This window comes from Ovis aries, chromosome 3, assembly GCF_016772045.2.
Source record: "Ovis aries strain OAR_USU_Benz2616 breed Rambouillet chromosome 3, ARS-UI_Ramb_v3.0, whole genome shotgun sequence".
Lineage (NCBI taxonomy): Eukaryota > Metazoa > Chordata > Mammalia > Artiodactyla > Bovidae > Ovis > Ovis aries.
Genome location: NC_056056.1, coordinates 26549762 through 26571583, shown reverse-complemented (window position 1 = coordinate 26571583; position 21822 = coordinate 26549762). Strand labels below are relative to the sequence as shown.

Here is a 21822-nt window from a genome sequence, read left to right as displayed (position 1 = left end):
TACCACTGTCACCTCCACACAGGAAATAACTTGGTGACAATGCAGGGGCAGTGTGATGAACATGCATATGTGTTGACATCTCAACCTTCTCTTTTTTCCTTTTTTTAAAGCTCTGAGTCCTCAGAGCCCCTCTCAGATAATAGGTTCTCTGAGCAAGCTGATAGCGGCCTCCAGGTCCCAGGCTAGACAGTATTCCCCTGCTTTGTTCTGCTCAAGACTTGACTCTGGAAAGTGGAAGCACCACAGAATCATACAGAACCAGACGGCCTCTGTGAAATCCAGGACACGTCCTCCTTAACACACTGTAGTCCCAGGTGCAGCTGCGTATGTGCCGTGAACATGAGGGTACATACTGAAGTTCTGCTTAGCACTTGCTCATCTGGCCGGCATGCAACAGGAAACTGAATACTTTTTATTTTTTTCCCCCTTTGGATGAGGCATAGCAAACTGATTAATGATGTGAGGGAGAGTGGGCTAAGGAGGGGAGTTCTATAAATGTTTCTTTTAGGAGAGTCATAGCAGGCATGGGAAAAGAAAGGTGTGCATTGTAAGGGGTGGAAGGCCGTGTTTGGCTAATTAGGGTTTGGTTAATGTTGGTGAGTGTTGAACATTCCTGCTAATGGCTGTTACTAATGGGAGAAATGGGATCATTTGTTAACTTTACTTATGAAAGTAAGTGTTGAAGGCAGGATGGAGGAAAAAAGGTGAACATGGACCATTTTGGCTTAGCCAAATGAGAAGTGGAAAAAATTCCTCATGATTTTTTTAAAAAGATCAAGACCCTGATTTCACACTGGCACCAAGTTCTCTCACCTTTATGAGAAAGTGGTCACCAATTTCTACTTAGCCTGCCCAATTTTTAAGCCCTTTGGCCATCTTCCAATTGACCTTTTCTCCCTGTTCAAACATGCAGATATATACATATATATATATTAATGGAAGTTATCTTGGAGGTATGTGTTATTAAGAACTCACTGTGAACTGTGCTACATGCTTGCATGATTTCATTCAAGTTTCATGACAAAATTGTGAGACGCATATAAACACTTAATTCCTATTTTACAGATGGGAAGATTAAAGTTCAGAATGCTAATCTACATAGCAATTAAGTAACAGTTCTTTTTTTTAAAGGACTTATACTTTAAAAGAGCATCTTTAACTTTATGATTCCCCTCCAGATAACTTTAAAAATATATATTTTCTAGGAACTTCCATAGTTGTCCAATGGTTAGGACTCTGCCTTCCAATGCAGGGGTCACAGGTTCAATCCCTGGTCAGTGAAATAAGATTCCACATACCTTGAGGCCAATAAACCAAAACATAAAACAGAAACAATACTGTAACAAATTCAATAAAGACTTTAAAAATGGTCCACATCAAAAAAAAATCTAAAATAAATAATAATAAATTACAAGTGTTTTACATTTTTTCATTTTTTCCCAATCCATCAATCACATCACATTAGCCTGTGCCACAGAGTTATCTGGCTACCTAAATCCACAGTTTCTCCTGATTCATATGGATAATCAAGATGGACACACTCAAGAAATATGAACTTCAAAAACAACTTATTCTTCACTGGTGAATGCTGAGCAGCATACTCTCTTCTCTGGATAACCGTCCCAGAACTTGTACTTTGCAGACTTGACCCATGTAAACAGAACACTCACATAACTGCCATGTGGGCAGGGCCTGGTATATGCATGCTGCCCTTCAATCAATATTCTGGATGAGGAATTTCCACTTATCAGCTCATAGCAAGAATACTATTCACACACACCATCAGCAGGATTGATATGAGAAGTTTCTCCTTATTCATGCTCTGTGACTTGTAGAGACATGGTCTCATTGGATAAGGCTCATATTTAGAAACTTGCAAGGCTTGCCTGATCTAATTATTTAGACTATTCAATTAACTGCATAGGGTTTCCAACTGACCTGTTGTTAAGCTGGGGATACAAGAATGGGCCACTGGAGAAGCTCCCAGATGAGGAAGTGTGATTAAACAAACAAACAAAAAAAGCAATCATTGTTAAGTTTCAGATGCAGATATGACTGAGTTAGAAACTTGATTCTATCTGCTGCCAATTTTGTGACTTTGGACAACTTGCCTCATCAAAATCATGAGCTCTCATGGTCCATAGTTTTTCATTCATAGAGATTTCAGACCATCCTTATGCGTTTCAGAAGGGAAAATGAGCTACTGCAAGCTTTTGAGGTTCTAGAACTCACACAATGCTACTTCCCAGCAACACCGTAGATAACACAAGTCACAGGTAGGCCTGATTCAAGAGGTGGGAAATCCCTACTTCCTGATGAGAGGGACTGCAAAATAATGTGTGTGACCTAGTTAACCACAAAACCAGGAATTCTGGGCCAAACAAATTAAAAGCATTACACATAATTTTCTCCCTAGGATAGCCTCAAACTATATATCATAATACTCATCTTATAGAGATAAAAAAAAAGGTTCAGAGATGTTGGGGGATTTACTGAGATGTTGAGAGGTTTACCAAACAATTAGCAGCAGGACTAGCTTTTAAATGCAGGTTTATTTGACTTGAAAACCCACATTGATACCTCAGGTATATATTTTGAAGGTCAATCATGAGTGATGACTTCATTTCTATAGAAAGGAGTAAAAAGGATAAATCACTTTATCTTCACATTTATTTTTCAGTTCAGTTCAGTTGCTCAGTCATATCCGACTCTTTGTGACCCCAAGAACCACAGCACGCAAGGCCTCCCTGTCCATCACCAACTCCCGGAGTTTACCCAAACTCATGTCCATTGAGTCGGTGATGTCATCCAACCATCTCATCCTCTGTCGTCCCCTTCTCCTCCGGCCCTCAATCCTTCCCAGCATCAGGGTCTTCTCAAATGAGTCAGCTCTTCGCATCAGGTGGCCAAAGGAATGGAGTTTCACCTTCAACTTCAGTCCTTCCAATGAACAACCACTGCTGATCTCCTTTAGGATGGATTGGTTGGATCTGCTTGCAGTCCAAGGGACTCTCAAGAGTTTTCTCCAACACCACAGTTCAAAAGCATCAATTCTTTGGCGCTCAGCTTTCTTTATAGTCCAGCTCTCACATCCATACATGACCACTGGAAAAAGCATAGCCTTGACTAGACAGACCTTTGCTGACAAAGTAATGTCTCTGCTTTTTAATATGCTGTCTAGGTTGGTCATAACTTTCCTTCCAAGGAGTAAGCATCTTTTAATTTCATGGCTGCAATCACCATCTGCAGTGATTTTGGAGCCCCCCCAAAATAAAGTCAGTCACTCTTTCCACTGTTTCCCCATCTATTTGCCATGAAGTGACAGGACTGGATGCCATATTCTCACTTTCCTGAATGTTGACCTTTAAGCCCACTTTTTCACTTTCCTCTTTCACTTTCATCAAGAGGCTCTTCAGTTCTTCACTTTCTGCCATCAGGGTGTTATTATCTGCATATCTAAAGTTGTTGACATTTCTCCCAGCAATCTTGATTCCAGCTTGTGTTCCTTCCAGCCCAGTGTTTCTCATGATGTACTCTGCATAAAAGTTAAATAAGCAGGGTGACAATATACAGCCTTGATGTACTGCTTTTCCTATTTGGAACTAGTCTGTTGTTTCATGTCCAGTTCTAACTGTTGCTTCCTGACCTGCATATAGGTTTCTCAAGAGGCAGGTCAGGTGGTCTGGTATGCCCATTTCTTTCATAACTTTCCACAGTTTGTAGTGATCCACACAGTCAAAGGCTTTGGTATAGTCAATAAAGCAGAAATAGATGTTTTCTGGAACTCTCTTGCTTTTTCAATGATCCAGCGGATGTTGGCAATTTGATCTTTGGTTCCTCTGCCTTTTCTAAAACCAGCTTGAACATCTGGAAGTTCATGGTTCACGTACTGCTAAAGCCTGGCTTGGAGAATTTTGAGTATTACTTTACTAGCATGTGTGAGATGAGTGCAATTGTGTGGTAGTTTGAGCATTCTTTGGCATTGCCTTTCTTTGGGACTGGAATGAAATCTAACCTTTTCCAGTCCTGTGGCCACTGCTGAGTTTATTTTTAGGAAAAAAAAAAAAAATCACTGGACTTCCCAACGGCAACCCACTTCAGTACTCTTCCCTGGAGAATCCCATGGATGGAGGAGCCTGGTGGACTGCAGTCCATGTGGTCGTGAAGAGTCAATACGACTGAGCAACTTCACTTTCACTTTTCACTTTTATGCATTGGAGAAGGAAATGGCAACCCACTCCAGTGTTCTTGCTTGGAGAATCCCAGGGATGGGGGAACCTGGTGGGCTGCCATCTGTGGGGTCACACAGAGTCGGACACGACTGAAGCGACTTAGCAGCAGCAGCAGCAGTGGTTCAGTGGTAAAGAAGCCATCTCCCAGTGCAGGAGATGCAGGTTCAGTCCTTGGGTTGAGAAGATTCCCTGGTGGAGGAAATCACAACCCACAGTATTCTTTCTTACTTGGGAAACCCCATGGATGGAGGGGGCTGGTGGGCTACAGTCTATGGGGTCGCAAAGAGTAGCACATGACTGAGCAGCTAAACAACAACAAACACTCAATAGGTGTCAAGTGCTCCCAAGTCTGTTCCACGACTGCTTCAACAGTCACAGACTATCAGAGGGCTATTTTCCTCCAAAAATATTCAAACACTTGAATCCAAAAGACTCAAGAATAAGCTCAGACACCTCTCCATCTATTAACTTTCCCAGCCCACACTTTCAAAAAATAGAAAAGGTATTTAAATCAAGTGCCTAAAGAAGTCCTAGTTAGCCTATATTCTTTGAGGTAGAAGATGGTGGTCAATAATTTTCAAGCCTGGGTTTTACTCTTTTAGCTCCTGATTTGACAGGTCACTAAGGTAAAGTAAGTTAAGTGAGTGTGGCGGACACAGTTTAAGATGATGGCCCCACAAAAGACCCTTATCCTTAAATGATTCCTTCCCCCTGTATGCAGTGGGACATCACCTCCATAATATGTTCTACAAAGAGATTTTGTAGCTATCATTTAGCTTACTCATCAGCTGACTTGGTTACATTAAAAAGAGATTTTTTCCAAGTAGGCATAACCTAATCATTTGATTTCTTTAAGAACAAAGCATTGTCTCTGTCTCTTAACAGAAGAGAAAGGCAGAGAGTTTCAAGATAAGAGAGGAATTCAACATGAGGGAGGTTCCCCATTAATGAGAAGGAGAGTTTGGGGCAAGGACCTGAGAATGGCCTCTGGGAGCTGAGTAAACCCTGGCCAACATCCAGCAACTTGGACTTCAGTCCTACAGTTGCAGGAAACTGGATTCCTTGAACATGAACAGACTTGGAAGCAGATTCTTCCTCAGAGCTTCCAACCCATCCTGGCATACACCTTGGTTTCAGCCTTAGGTGATCCTGAGCAGTGAACTCAGTTAAGCCCACTTAGACTTCTAGTTTGAGGAACTATGAGATAATAAACAGACTTGTTTAAGCTGATAACTAAAAGGTGATTTGTTACACACCAGGAGAAAATGGACACAGCAAACCAATTCAAGTGGCAGATGGAGACAACAGGATAATCAAAGTTTTCTTTCCTTCCATAATCCATTCTGTTGTCTCAGGAAAAGTGCAGCTATGTTGACTAATATGAGGCCCAAGTGCCCCAAGCTATCCGTTTTGTGACATGGACAGTGTCCACTGCTAACTCATAAATGCCACTGTCTTCAAAACTTTATAATATTTCAACTATCACAACTGCCATTTGGTGCTGATACCATCATTATCTTCATTTTCTAAATGAGGATATTGAGATTTGGGACAATTAAACAACTTGTCAGAGATCACAGTGAGATATGGAGGATGGAAGGGGACGGAATTTAAGGATGCAAAACCAGGCAGTCTAACCTGGAGTGTACATAACCAACTATCTAGAAGACCTCTGGAGAACTTTGATTAAAGCTGTCAAAACTTCTCCTGTCTCAGTCCATGATGGCTTGTCAATATCAGATTGGCATGGCGCATGTCTCTGACCTAAAATCAGAACCATAAGTGAAGAACATTATTGGACCTTATACACCAGAGTCAGGACTGGATTTTACATATTTTTCTCTGTGTGTACACAAGAGGGACAGATGTATGTTTAGATGTTTCGGGATGGGGCAAACACCAGGCAAAACAGTGCAAATGTCATTCTGCCACACTATGTCTATCCACATTAAGTACTTTAATTTAATGAATGGACATGGCCTTGCCATTGTGAAAGATACACCAAACACTGAAGCTACACTCAAGCGCAGAACAGGTCTCGGCTATTAAAAATAGCCTCCAGATTTTCAGAAAGTTCTCCAAAGTCTGTCAGGATAAATAATAAGAAATGATCAGGCCCACAAATGAGTCTGCCATTCATTTTGGAAGTACCAGAAAATGTACAGCCACAAATGGGATTGATAAGATGAGTAACTTAGAAATATTAGGCTTAAAAAGAAGGAAACAGTAACGCTGATGATGCTACATATTAAACATTTGAACATTGGTTAGACGTTGATTCATAAAAACCCAGACAATGGTTATGAATGGATGCACTCAAATAAATACTATTTCTTTTTTTAAAACGTCACATATTCACAGAGTCAGCTGGTTACTATGGAATCACATGTGATGTCATAAATTTGACATTCTAAATGCAAACCTAAACTGAGCAACAGAAACAACAGGAAATGGAGCTGGGGAGAAGAAAACCTACATAACAACAAAAGAATATCAGTAGTTAGAGAAATGAGTCAAACATCTCTGAAACAGAAAAAGAAGGTCAGTGAATTGAATATCCTAGAATCTTGCCAAAGAACTGAGGAAACATAGATGTCAGCCCATCATTTGCTCTGGGGCACTGCTTTGCAGCAATCAAATTTCAGAGGATGACCACACATAGAGACAAAAGGAGAAGTAAAGAACATGGAGAGTGGAGGAAAAGGAGATGAAAGCATGTGGTATAAGTCCATCCAATAATCAGCATTCATTGAGCAGATGCTCATATGCTAGTGGTAAGAGGTGAAACACAGTTGCTATCTTTGAAGAATGCACAGCCTAGTAGGAAAGAGCATACATAAACAAAGTACAATTTGGTGCTCAGTAAAGTATGTACAAAAGACACAGGCAACAGGGAGGAATGTTTAACACTGGGAACTTCTCCCAGGTCATGCTGAGCTTAGCTTTGAAGAACACTGAGGGGAAAAGGCAGTTTTAAGAAAATAAGGGTGGTATACAGACAAACACAAGTCATTTGGCATAAATAAAATAGAGATAAAATGTAGAGTGGAGGGTATACAAGTTAGAGGTAGACAGGATACAGCATGAGTCTCTTGTCTCTCTAAGCGAATGAAGAGTGCACTTGAAAATAAAGCATCAGTAGATTTATATTTTATAAATATCATGAATAAATCGAGTAGATAGACCTAGAAGTTGAGAGGATTTGAGGCCATGAAATCTGGTTAAGAGCTGTATTTTAAGATTACATGTCCATAATGATCTAAAGGCCTAGAACAAGGCAATGGTAAAAGAAACGGAGAAGAGGGACTGGATTAAAATATCTTTTGGAGTTAGAAGTGGCAGGATTTTATGGTGGTGGTGGTGGTGGTGGTGTGTGTGTATTTGGGGGCACAGTGACAAAAAGATTTTAGGATTAGTTCTAGGACTGCACAGCTATGCCATTCTCTTCAGACACAGACTCAATCACTCAACCTGAAATTTTCATGAGTGCAAGATGCAGAGCATAAAGAGACTAACAGACTGCCCTTGAACACCTCAATTTATGCTGGAAGTTGAGCTCCTTAAACAGATAAATATTAATCTTGACTGCATTATAGTTACTGAATTGGCAGGAAGCAATAGAAATACTGGTCTAGTAAAATAGTATTTTCTTCCATTGAAAATGAAAAAAAAAAAAATTGAATAGATGTCCATGAAATGAGTTATCTTCTTGTGTTTCCCTGCATGGCCTTCCCTATTAGTTTATTGATAAGAAACCTCTTTTCACTCTTGATGCTATGAATAGTTAGATGATATGGATAGAATACATGCCTGTTGATTGATCTCTACAGGATTAAGGTCTTTGATTTTAAAAATATATTATTGATGAGGCACAGATCTACAGAAAATTGGTTTATGGGGAAAAAAAAAGAGAAGTTTCAATTCTACATGGCAAATGAAAAAGTTCCATAAGCAGCAAACTTCTGAGTAATGGGGAAAAAACTGTTCTGTGTGAGCAACTCCACATTTAATTCCAAGCGGTACTGACCTCTGGGAAATTCACCCAAAGCATTTCCCCCACTATCATTTCTCAAATGATAAACGCTTCATGTCTCAAAATCTATTGGGCTTTCTTGGGGGCTCAGTCGGTAAAGAATCCATCTGAAATGCAGGAGAACGCCTGTAAAGCAGGAGCCCCAGGTTTAGTCTCTGGGTCAGGAAGATGCCCTGGAGAAGGAAATGGCAACTCACTCCAGTATTTCTTGCCTGGGAAATCCCATGGACAGAGAAGCCTGGTGGGCTACAGTCCATGGGGTCACAAGAGTCAGACACAACTTAGCACCTAAACTACCACCACCTCAAATCTATACATCAACAAATTTCTATATTAAAAATTTGTTCGTATGGTTCTCTGATATGTATTCTTTTTACTCATGCTTGTTAGAACAGGGGAAAAATATCTAAAATTTATATTTTTTGATAATGGCAAAGAGACAAATTCTAATTCTTATTTATCCTTTCATTCCCCATACCCAAGGTTTCTAATGTCCCTGAGGTAAAAAATTAATAAACATTCTTTGTTTCCGTATTAAGAATGAGACTGGATCGAGGTACTCAAAAGACAGCCTAGAAGGAGACAAATCTAGAAAGGAATCTGAGAAATCAGTTCGTCTGACCACTCAGGTGAGCTGACCTCTTTAGAGATGGTGAGAGAATTAAAGAGTAGACAGCATAACAAAAAATATTAGGGGGCAGTGGAGTTTGGGGAGAAAAGACCGAGCTATCAAGATGTGCATTAAGGGATACTTAATGCCTGTGTGGAGAGGTCAAGAAAAACCTAAGAGAAACTAGCTGGTCCCTGCCTCCCAATCCAGCCCACATCCCAGTGTTCATGCAGAACAAGCGGTATAGAAACCTCTGCTCAGCCTAAGGGAAGAGACTGGTCTACGTTCAAATCAGGGAGGGCAGGGGAGTCTGGCCATCACATTGACCATTTTCTGCACCATCTTTCAGATGAGGCGTGCAGTCATACCGAATCACTCGCTGAGATGTTGCTCCATGAGGGGTCACCCATCGTGTAGACGCTGCCTTTGTGCAGCTGAGGGAAAAGTACTTCTTAGCCCCTGCCGCACAATACGTATTTATATTCACATGTGCCTGTTGTGGGAGCAGGGCCGGCAGATCACGATGATCAGGGTGAGCAGAGATCAAACTATTGATTTTGGAGGGGAGCCGCAGGCAACCTGGGTGAGGGGAAGGATACGGGAATAGAAATGTCCACTTGACTCTCCATGGTCTCCTCCATCCTGTTCCTCCCAAAGGGAGTGTTAGAGGGCGCTATTCCTTCCCCTGCAGCTGCCTGGAGCCCTGCTTGCAGCCTTGACCAGGTATCAGCTGCTTTCATCTTTGCAGTCTGGTCAAAAATGCTGGAGATGTCTTTTCAGCATCTGCTAAGAGGCTTATCCTTAAGGAAAGAAGTGGGGAAAAGGAAGGAAGAATGCTCAACTCTACTAAGCTTCGCATAAGACTCTTAGAGTCACAGGTGAAAAAAACATGAGATATCAGATTTGCTTCTTGGTTTTGGATGCCCTTCCAGGTAGATTCCCACTTCATGGATCCTCACAGAAGTTAGGATTCAATCAGAGCTAGAAAAATACACAAGGGATAAGGCTGAATTACAGGTTATAGAGGGCAGGGACCTTCTCACTAAGCACTGCCATATTTAGCTTGACATGGCTATTTCATCAGCACATGTGTGGAAAGACAGGGGGTGGGGAGGTGGGGTATTACACTTCTGGGTCTCTTCTCTCCTCAAAAGGGATCACAAGAATTAACTTTGCCGAAGTCAGACTCTCGAGGGTACGTAGTGCGAAATCAGTGGTCTCGAACTTCACGGAGCCCATCCACCAGACCTCCATCAGCAGAGGAGTCCAGAAGCAAGAACACCAGTCTTAAGGTAGAGATGGGCACGAAAGGGAAGAGCACATTGCAGAATAATAGTAATAATAACAATAATGTGCATTGATACTTCCTATGTGCCAGGCCCTGTTCTGTGTATCTTATATCTTTCAGCTAATTGGTGTCACAAACTCCCACCCCCACTAATCCCCAGCATAAGGAAACTGAAGATTTCTCACTAGTAATGCCCACAGAACTAGATCAAAACCTAGAGTCTCTAAGTCTCTAAATGGCTCCCTGAATGATTAAACTCCATGGTTTCTCCTTCCTTACTTCACACATTTAAAAACTATTCATTGAGTACTCAAGACGCAGAAGAGGGGGTGAAAAGGTCAACAAAGGAGATAAATTGTTGAAGAATACTAGGTTGTGTGACGCTGTGAGCCCTTAACTAGGCCTAGTCACACAAAAGAAAAAGTCTGCCGTGAGATTAAGTTTTTGAATGCAGAGGGTGACCCGGTCCCAGGCACTGGGAGAAACAATCTGTCTGTCTCTGTGAGGACTGGCTCAATAATTTAACCTAGAAAATCCCATTGACGGAGGAGCCTGGTAGGCTACTGTCTATGGGATCACAAAGAGTCGGACACGACTGGGTGACTTCACTCACTCATGCCTTTGGAAACTTGTGAAACAGTCACAAAAGCTGGAATGATATATGGATGCTTAATAATCTCTCGTACACCTTAGTGAAAGAGTCCTTTCTCTAGAAAGATTGCTTCCAGTTTAGGGAGATAATTCTCTCCAGTTGAACTTCCCTGGCACAAGAAACTCTGAAGGGGAGTCACTTGATTCTCTAGCCTGCCGACCTTCCCAGCATTCACTGCTTTAACCACAGGGGGCAAAGGTGGAGACACATGCCCTGAGATGCTTTATAGTGCCTTCAGTGGTGGGGACTTCTGGTCCAGCCACTCACTGAGTTAACTGGAAGTGGCAGGTGGAGACAGGGCCACGCAAGGTCCCTTACTCAAGCCCTCTGTCCTACCTGGAGGTCTCTGACTAAGCAGTTGTATGTGAACAAAGTGACAGAACATTGCGAAGTGTGTGCCAGCGATGTAGGAGCAAGGAAAAGGACCTCCACCCTGTCTATCACAAAAGGAAATGAACAAAGAAAGTGAGAGGTGCTGACCGGGCAGCTGGGGAAAATGAGAGCTGTCTTTGTGTTCACATAACAGAAATGTCTAATATTTGGAGCCCCTTAAGCCCTGTTTAAGGGCTTCCCTCATAGCTCAGTTGGTAAAGAATCTGCCTGCAATGCAGGAGACCCAGGTTTGATTCCTGGGTCAGGAAGATCCCCTGGAGAAGGAAATGGCAGCCCACTCCAGTATTCTTACCTGGAGAATCCCTAGAGGAGCCTGGCAGGCTACAGTCCATAGGGTGGTAAGAATCGGACATGACTTAGCAACTAAATTACTACTGCTGCTGCTGCTGCTGCTGCTGCTGCTGCTAAGTTGCTTCAGTCGTGTCCGACTCTGTGCGACCCCATAGACGACAACCCACCAATCTCCCCCGTCCCTGGGATTCTCCAGGCAAGAACACTGGAGTGGGTTGCCATTTCTTTCTCCTAAGCCCTATTTAAAAGGCGCCGAGATGAACCAGGATCCACGTAAGAGCTAGGAATGGAACAGAAAGAAGGGACAGCTCCTTGACGCCAGCTGGGCAGAGAGGAGTACAGGGACCCTAAGCAAACATGGAACCCAGAGGCCCACTTTCTTGTTCCAGCTCCCCAGTAGCTCCACGACCTCCCGGACTTCATCCACCTCTCCTAGCCATCGAGAGGAGTCGCCGAAGCAGCTGTCGGCACAGCCCTCGCCACCCACGCAAAACATGCCGCTCGACTCAAGGTCTTCCATGTCCCCAGAGGCCCAGCTGCAGACCACGTCCCGGCGCACCACCAAGACTGAGAATCCTGACACCTGGTCTCACAGCACTGGGCGGGAGATGCGCGAGAGCCGGGATAAGAGAGAGTCCCGGGACTCGCGCGACTCCAGGGACACGCACCAGCGGGAATACTCGCGCACGCCTCCCTCCGAATGGAAATCCTATACTCAGCGCAGGATGCTCTACCCCTCTCAGATGGACCACGACTGTGTGTCCGACCTGGCCAGAAAACGAGAGGAAGAGGAGGACGAGGACGAGGCCTACTGGGCGTCTGTGAGAACACTGTACGAGAAGACACCCAACTGCTCGCGCCCCAGGCCGGTGAGCAGGGCCCGCCTCCCCTGGGCACCCGGGTTTACCCCCACGCAGCCCAGCCCTGAGGCCTGGCTCCTCTCCGTGGTGCAGGGAAGCTCGCGAAGGCCACTGCTTCTCCTCCCTAAACCTCCCCCTCTGCACTGGAGACTCCAGGATCCCATTCTTGGCTGTCTCCAGCATCCCAGTCCTCCAAGCCAGGACCACCTATTTGCTTCCCACCCTACCCTGGCATGAGCTCTATTCCTGACCCCTTTGTATCTGTGTGACTGTCCTCCTGTTGGTGCCCCTCTCTGCAGCCCAAACCGAAGCATGCCATCACCGTTGCTGTGTCATCCGGGGCACTCTTCAACATGATGGATAGCAGGAAAATCTATGATGAAGAGGGTCTGGAGAAATACATGGAGTATCAGCTTATGAACGAGAATGTTGTCTTGACCCCAGGGCCGGCCTTCCGCTTTGTCAAGGTACTCGGCAAAGCTGTCTCTGGCCCTCCAGGACTCTAGAGGGCAGGCAAGGACCCATGCCAACCCTCAGGATCTCATCCAGTTTTCCCTATCATTCCTAGTCCACCCTTGTCATTCTTGCCATTTGCAAGTTGACCCTAGGGCACTTTTTATTTTCAGAGAAACTTCAACACTGTTGAGGGAGGGACTGCAGCCCGGGATTTGGAACTCTGAGTCCAAATCCTGAGATTTGTAACAGAAACGATCATTCCCTCCACAGAAGGAGCAATAACCAGAAGCAATAATGAGTTTACAATTCCAAGTAGTAGAAATGAAATACCCCATTCAAATAAGCTGAAATTCACATTAGCTTCTCCTGCCCAAACCCAGCACATTAAAAAAGTCAAGATGCTCTTGGTACATAGGGGCATGATTTTAATAGAGAAAGTAATCTTGGAATTTACACTGAAATGTGTAGCACTTCTAGCTCTGATCCCCTATACAGCTTATACAAATATGATACAATAACATCATAACCAGGCAGAAACAAATGACACCTCCACTAGTTGTAAGTAGAAAGTAGTTATGGAGCATAGTGGAATCACTGCAGGAAACCACAATCCTATTCTAAAGACTCACATTTAAAAAATAGACAAAATGCTCACTTTGGCGGCACTTGTGCTAACATTGGAATGACCATTAACATGGCCCCTGTGCAAGGATAGCATGAGAACTCTTGAAGCAGCCTGTATGTTTCACAAAAAAAATAATCATCAGATGACCAAAAAAGGCAGGTTTTATGAATCAAAAACAGAAATAGACAAACCCTAAAAGGGTTAGCCTGATCCTATGTCTACCTCACAGAAATAATTCTAGCAAACCAAAACATCACCCATCTTTCAATAAACATTCGCTGAGGTCCTTTGTAGGAGAGGCTGAAAATACTGAAATGAATGGCATAACCCTGCCTTAAAGGAAGCACAGTCTCTCAGAGAAGAGCCTTTGGAGCTTGAATTGGACACCTAAGGCATCTGTTCCCTCCAGACCCCCGATGCCCACCTTGCCTGGCCCTCCTCACACACATTCGTGTTTGTAACCTTCAGGCACTGCAGCATGTCAACTGTAGACTCCGTGAGCTGTATCCTGACGAACAGGACTTATTTGATATTGTACTGATGACTAATAACCATGCCCAAGTGGGAGTGCGGCTTATAAACAGCGTCAATCACTACGGTAAGTAAAATAAATACCGTGTGGAGAAACAGCTTGCTGCTCTGGAAGAGAGAAGCCATGTTATTTTGCTCACCGTGGCCTAACTAATGCAGCCTCTTTGATACTGACACCCCCTTCTGCGTGAGAATGTTTATTTGCCTATGTCAGAACAAGAGAGGCCATGTTCATTTTTAACTTCAGCCCAGTCGGGCCCAAAGCTCTGGACTTAACTTGTCAAGTGTGAATTTCAAAGTCTTAATCCCAGGTCCTGCAATATATTTCTCTGTTTTATGTTTTCCACTTCTGAACTTGACTTCAAGGAGCCGTCAACCTAGGACTTTCTCTGTGTGATCAGACTTCTTGCTCACCACAGATGCATGTTAAAGGTCTTAAGGTTTTTACCTTTCCTTTCCACTCTTAACATCTGACTCTCCCCAGCTGCTTGCCCCATACATCAAATTCATACCTATGCCAGCAAAACTGTCTTTATTCCTTTACAGGGAAAATTTGTTTGACACTATTCTCTTCGTGACATCTCCATCAGTGTGTTAGAGAGTTTCAAGGGAGGTCCCCATTTTTCCTCTTATGAATTTGCCTGACTTATGTGGAGACCTTTAGCCTATTTGCTAAGTGACATATCCAGTCTTACGGATATGTCCAAGCAAAAATAAGATTTAAATTTGGCAAAGTGGTTATCCTTCAATGAAAAATAAATAAGTTTAATTTAAAAATACTTTTATCACTAAATATAAAATTACTTTCTAGACAGTCTGTACTAATTCATACTTTCATCCATAGTGTATGTAAGTGCCTATTTTACAGACTTCTCACCAGCATCTAGTGTTTTTTTAAAAACTGTTGTTGATTCAGAAGGCATTTAAAGGTCTATTAATTTTTAGTCTGATAATGACCTCATTTAAAATTTCAAGTCAAGGGAGACAATTTCAGACCTTTTGTTCTTCAGTTTTAGGGAAATAGTTTAAATCCTATCACTACTGGCTATTGCATTGTATTGTTACTAAGAAAATACAGAAATGGTATTTAAAAATAGAGCCACATCTCAACTGGCCCTCTCATCAAGTGAGGATGCTATCGCTGAAGTAAAGGTGCACTGTTCTAGCCTAGACAAGAGTCAATGTTTTCTAGTGGGCTTAAACAAGTATTTATGTCTCAGTCTCCTTTTCTATAATGAGGATAATAATGCCTGCCATAACAGCTGTTTTGACAGTAAACTGGCATGGCCTATCTGGATATACTTCATAAATAATCATGCACCAGACATACCTACTATTATATAAAATAGCTGAGACATTTTTCAATGTTGGTACTCTGAACGTAATTCTAAAATTTCTTTAGCACTCAGTTATTCTGAAGGCAGCTTTCATTTGCATTTCCAGTAAGCATGCTGTCTTTAGTCTCTGCCATAACAAAGTCTTTCTTGCCTGATAATAGGATTACTAATTGACCGCTTCTGTCTAACTGGAGGAAAAAGCCCCATTGGCTATTTGAAGGCATATCTTACCAACTTGTATGTTTCTGCGGATTCTGAAAAAGTACTAGAAGCAATACAAGAAGGTATTCCTTGTTTTTTTCTTTCTCATTAATAAGGAAGTCTGACTAGTGTTTCACTGGGCTTCAATGATTGTGTTGTTTACATCATTGTCATTGGATTTTCTGCTAAGATGTTTCCACAAGTGGCAGCCCTTAAGGTTGTCTTTTAGAGCTTTGACCTTCCTTGAGGCGGACATCTTCAGTGATTGTCCTATACCGACTTTACACTCTCCCATCCCTTATAGCAGCAGAGGCAGCTCAAAGACAGCTCGTTTGAGATGTGTGGTTGTGAAGAGGGGTTGAGTTGTCAGGTAATAGCCAGAGAGGAAACTCAAGGTCTGGGAGGACTGTTCTTTGTTTTGTTTTAAATAGTAGATACTAAAACTCATGGTCCTAAGAAGACTATTTATTAATTTCAATGGTCTGCCAGGGATTGCCTCTGCAACAATGTATGACAGCGCCAAGGACGTGGCTTACTGTGACACACAGCTCCGTGTGGTCTTTGATGGGGACGCCGTCCTCTTTTGTGAGGAGCCTGAACATGGTACCAAGGATCATGGGCCAGACAAATGCTTCCAACACGAAGCCGTAGCAGACAATAAGCCTCTTGGTCAGGTAGGTTCAGTGAAAGCTACTTAATGTTGATCTATTTTCCAACATATAGATATAATTATTTCTTCACTGTGATGATTTATGAATTTTTTAAGGCACTTTTCACTTCTTATCCTTTGTAGCTTTCTCTCTTTCTTTCATGAACTCCTCATTTTAAAGTATCTGCTGCCAACTTTTTTTTAATTTTAGTGTTCTTTTATCCTTTTGGAAATATTTCTATCCTCTTCTCATGATAAAGAGTTCATCTCCTCCAAATTATAAGTAAAGAGAGGTAATACAGCTTACCAATTAGCCAATTCTACATAATAAGTTCTCAAAATAGTAAGATCATTTCCAGCCAGTCGGTAAACTTGTTGAACCTCTCATCCATGACCTCAAACTCCATGAAGGCATAACATGATTGGGAAAAGTCTGCAAAACTGATAGTTTGAATCCAGTCAAATAATGAGCCTCAAACAAGTGCAAACTATGAACAATGAATCAAACTGAAATTAAAATGTTAGATTTGCGGAAATCAATCCATGAATTGAAGTGTTAAAGTTGTGGTCCAAAATAAACAAAACCTACAACTTTGGAACCAAAGGAGATCTGAATATCAAAATTTTCTCCAAACTGAATAGGAAACAATAGATCATTCAGGTTTAAGCTGTGAATCTTACCAAGACCTTTTTTTTATTGGCATTTTTTTCTCAGTTCTTCTTGAACTTAAGATGTACTTAAATATTGTTAGTTTTCTTACATTTATAAAACTATGAAGAGACTAGTTGAAAGCTGAATGTTTTACTAATTTACCACACATTACAGCTCAAGTGATATTTAATTTCTATGTGTTCATGTGTGTGTTTAACTTCATAGTCTCTTCCTAAATAGTTTGTTTAGAAGTCTTGAGCTCATGTCAAGAAGTTGTTCAGTGTTAACAAAATTTACTAATAAGAGGAATACCCTTTGTTATAATTGATATGCCTGCTTTGCTGAAATTTAGAGCCAATTGTATATTAGCCTTTAAATATTATTAAAATGTACAAGATCTCTAAAAGATAGCATTTAAAAATTCTGAAAATAATTATTTCAAGATAATCTTAAAACACCATTTTCCTCATCTCAGAGAAATAATAAAACTTTCTTTTAGATTCTGTACTTATCAGTTCCTTTTTTCCATATTTTAAATCATTTTTCCCAGTAAACAATTGTGAAGCTCAACACTAGTTATTGGAAAAATACCCAATTAATTTTATTAAGCATACTTGTTTCCATAATATGGTCCTTCTGACGGTGGAAAAATATGCTACTTTTCACATAGAAAGGGTAGCTCTTCTATGAAGACCAGACTTTGCCAGATGTTTCCACTGATGGGAAAGAAGTTATGAGGTATGGTTCCTAGCCATGACTTTCAGTGATGTTGGCCATGGGGCTTGTGGTTTGGTCATAACAATGTTCAATTGTCTCAAATGGAGGAGATCTGAGAGTCACCAGCAAATGGGACAGCTGGACAGGATTAATTTATCCACTCTCATTGTCTCCCGATTTGATATCTGTCTCATTTTGCCATTCTAGAATAGTGATCTCTGTGAATGTGTGTGTGTGTGTGTGCATGCGCACATGGGTGTGTATGTGTCTATGTGTGTTTTAATCAGAGTTGTTGAGGTGTACTTCATATATAGTATAATTCATCATTTTTAGTGCGTGGTTCTGAGAGTTTTGGCAAACATACGCGTACAGACACGAAACCATGATCAAACTCAAAATACTAACAAAATTCACTTGTGTTTCTTTGTAAGTCATTGTACTCCCTCTCTTTACGATCTGTCAACCACTAATCTGATTTCTGTCCCTAATGTTTTGCCTCTTCAGGTATCATATAAATGGAGCCCCAAAGGATGCAGTCTTTTGAATTTGATTTATTTTACTTCAAATGGTGCATTTAAGATTCATTTATGTCATTCGTGTATCAGTAGCGCATTCCTTTTTGGGCTGAGTACTAGCCTGTTCTACGGAGAAGGCAATGGCACTCCAGTGCCCACTCCAGTACTCTTGCCTGGAAAATCCCAGGGACGGAGAAGCCTGGTAGACTGTAGTTCATGGTGTCACTAAGAATCGGACATGACTGTGCGACTTTGCTTTCACATTTCACTTTCCTGCATTGGGGAAGGAAATGGCAACCCACTCCAGTTTTCTTGCCTGGAGAATCCCAGGGACAGGGGAGCCCAGTGGGCTGCTGTTTATGGGGTCTCACAGAGTCAGACACGACTAAAGTGACTTAGCAGCAGCAGAGGCAGCCTGTTCTATGGATGGACCATATGTTTTTAGCAGTTTACCTACTGGAGAATATTTAGGTCATTTCCAGTTTGGGACATTTATAAATAAAGCTACTTTAAGCATTTTCACACAGGATTCTGTGTAACATAAAATCTCATTTCTCATAGGTAAATGCCTTGGAGTAAGATTTCTAGGTCACAGGATAAATCTATGTTTAACTTTAAGGAAACTATTTTCCAAAATGGTCATACCACTTTGCATTTCCATGAGAGATCTTTTTCTCTGCATCCTTGCCAGTATTTGGTGATGTCAGTTGTTTTTCATCTATTTGTTTTAAGCTGTTCGGTGGTTACATAATAGTGATTATTAATTTGTGATTTTAATTTGCATTATTCTAATGACAAACGATACTACACTTGATCGGAAAGTGGAGAGTGAAAAAGTTGGCTTAAAGCTGAACATTCAAAAAACAAAGACCATGGCATCTGGTCCCATCACTTCATGGGAAATAGATGGGGAAACAGTGGAAACAGTGTCAGACTTTATATTTGGGGGGCTCCAAAATCACTGCTGATGGTGACTGCAGCCATGAAGTTAAAAGACACTAACTCCTTGGAAGAAAAGTTATGACCAACCTAGACAGCATGTTGAAAAGCAGAGACATTACTTTGCCAACAAAGGATCGTCTAGTCAAGGCTATAGTTTTTCCAGTGGTCATGTATGCATGTGAGAGTTGGACTGTGAAGAAAGCTGAGTACTGAAGAGTTGATGCTTTTGAACTGTGGTGTTCGAGAAGACTCTTGAGAATCCCTTGGACTGCAAGGAGATCCAACCAGTCCATTCTGAAGGAGATCAGTCCTGGGTGTTCTTTGGAAGGAATGATGCTAAAGCTGAAACTCCAGTACTTTGGCCACCTCATGTGAAGAGTTGACTCATTGGAAAAGACTCTGATGCTGGGAGGGATTGGGGGCAGGAGGAGAAGGGGGCAACAGAGGATGAGATGGCTGGATGGCATCACCGACTCGATGGACGTGAGTCTGAGTGAACTCTGGGAGTTGGTGATGGACAGCAAGGCCTGGCATGCTGTGATTCATGGGGTCGCAAAGACTCGGACATGACTGAGTGACTGAACTGAACTGAACTGAATGATAAATGATATTGAACATTTTATTAAGTGCTTATTTGCCATTATATGTATTCTTTGGCAAAAATTTCTGTTCAGATCTCTTGCTCATGTGAATTGGGTTGTTTTTTATTTTATTATTGAGATCTGAGAGTTCTTTATATATTCTGGGTACAAGTCCTTTATCATATATTTCTTTGCACATATTTTCTCTCAGTCTGTGCTTGTTTTTAATTCTTTAAATATTATTCAGTGTCCTTCAATTAGCAGAAACTTATTTGTTGCTGTTGTTAAGTCACTCAGTGGTGTCCAACTCTTTGAGACCCCATGGACTGTAGCCTGCCCGTCTCTCTGTTCATGAGATTTCCCAAGCAAGAATACTGGAGTGGGTTGCCATTTCCTTCTTCAGAGGATCTTCCTGATTCAGGGATCAAACCTGGGTCTCCTGCACTGTAGGCACATTCTTTACCATCTGAGCCACCAGGGAAGCCTCGGATTAAAATCTACCATCTTCCTATTTTTTTAATTTGTTTCATCTTTAGTAACTTTAATTTGTTTTTTCTTTTATTATTTTTGCTTTGGTGACACCAGTGGTAAAGAATCTGCCTGCCAATGCAGGATATATAAGAGACACAGGTTCAATCCCTGGGTTGGGACAATCCCCTGGAGGAGGAAATGGCAACCCATGCCATTATTCTTGCCTGGAGAATCCCACAGACAGGGTAGCCTGGAGGGCTATGGTCCATGGGGTCACAAAGAGTCAGACACGACTGAAGTGACTTAGCACTTGTTGTATATATTGTATGTTTTGGGATTCCTAAAATTGTATAACCATTAGTGATTTATTACCCATGTTAGATTTTATAGTAGTTAGCATCAGATATATAATATACAACCTTAATTAATAACAGTCTACTTTCAAATAATATTATGCCACATCATGTATAATGGAAGAAACTTACAATAGTATACGCTTAATTCCTCCCTCCCATGTTTTGTGATACTGTCATACATTTTAATTTCACCTACACTATAAACTCAAGTTTTGTTTTTTAAAATTAAGACTTTATGATTATATCACATAGCAAAATCCAATTCTCTGTCCTGTGCCAGAGGTACGGCTAAAAGTAAGTGTTCAGAAAGGTTGAAGATAAAAGTAAGTGTGAAGCAGGGTATATATAAAGTACAGTAAATATAGACAAGATTGGATTCAAACCCTGAAGAAATTGAACAAGATAGAAAAGTACACTTTATATAAATATTAAAATGTACAATTCTACAAAAATAAACAAATTTTAAAAGTAGTGCTTTTGGTTCAGTTCTAAGCTATACTTTAGAGTAAGCCCATTTTCCCATGGATGGTTTATGTCTGTTGCCCTGGTTCAACTTTTTACAGAAGCTTCTTTCACTCTTAAAATATGTGTGTTCAAATGATAAATTATATGGCCATCCTATTTTGTATTCTAAGAATGCAAGGATGGTTCCATACAAGGAAATATAATCACAATAAACGAAGGAGTTTCAGCATTGTATTACTGGCCTATACTTCATGCTTCATGCAGTATTACAAGTTTCTTATAAATATCTGCTTTTTTAGCATTCACTTCCTTTTGCTCCCTGGATGACAGCTGTGACATATGTTCCTTTTGCAGGGTCCCTTGAAAGGCTTTATGGAAGATTTAGGCAGACTGCAAAAGAAGTTTTATGCCAAAGACGAACGGTTATGTTGCCCTATCCGGACCTACCTGGTTACAGCCAGGAGTGCAGCCAGTTCAGGCGCCCGCGTGCTGAAAACCCTTCGCCGCTGGGGTCTAGAGATAGACGAAGCTCTTTTCCTTGCTGGAGCCCCCAAAGGTCCCATTTTGGCAAAGATAAGGCCCCATCTCTTCTTTGATGATCATATGTTCCACATTGAAGGGGCGCAGAAATACGGCACCACCACAACTCATGTACCTTATGGAATTAGTCAAAAGTGAACAATCAGGGCTGGGGAGGAGAAATAAAGCATCGAATCTGGTATTATGGAAACACCCGTGGATCCCTAGGGTAATTAGGTATTTCAGTAGACTAGACCTCACAACTTTGTTCATTTGGAAAGGTTTTCTCTTGAGTTTTTAAAAACATTTTGAACTCTCAAGTTACCTTTAAGCTACTTCCGTTCAAGCTGTTAATGCTATTGATAACATTGCAACTACCTCTGTGTATAAGTCATACTGGTGACTCTAGAGTAAGTTTAGAACTTGCAAAAGGGCTATGTCAGAAG

The 21822-nt window shown here is 41.5% G+C and overlaps 1 protein-coding gene across 1 annotated transcript; it reads left to right on the top strand.

Moving 5' to 3' along the window:
- The first annotated feature begins 6740 nt into the window (after positions 1–6740).
- Positions 6741–21535, top strand: NT5C1B (5'-nucleotidase, cytosolic IB). The gene is made up of 9 exons (XM_012165052.4): positions 6741–6773; positions 8805–8894; positions 10030–10167; positions 11889–12368; positions 12659–12826; positions 13909–14038; positions 15470–15592; positions 15999–16183; positions 21212–21535. The coding sequence occupies exons 1-9, from the start codon at positions 6741–6743 to the stop codon at positions 21533–21535; spliced, it is 1671 nt and encodes a 556-aa protein (XP_012020442.2).
- The last annotated feature ends 287 nt before the right edge of the window (positions 21536–21822 follow it).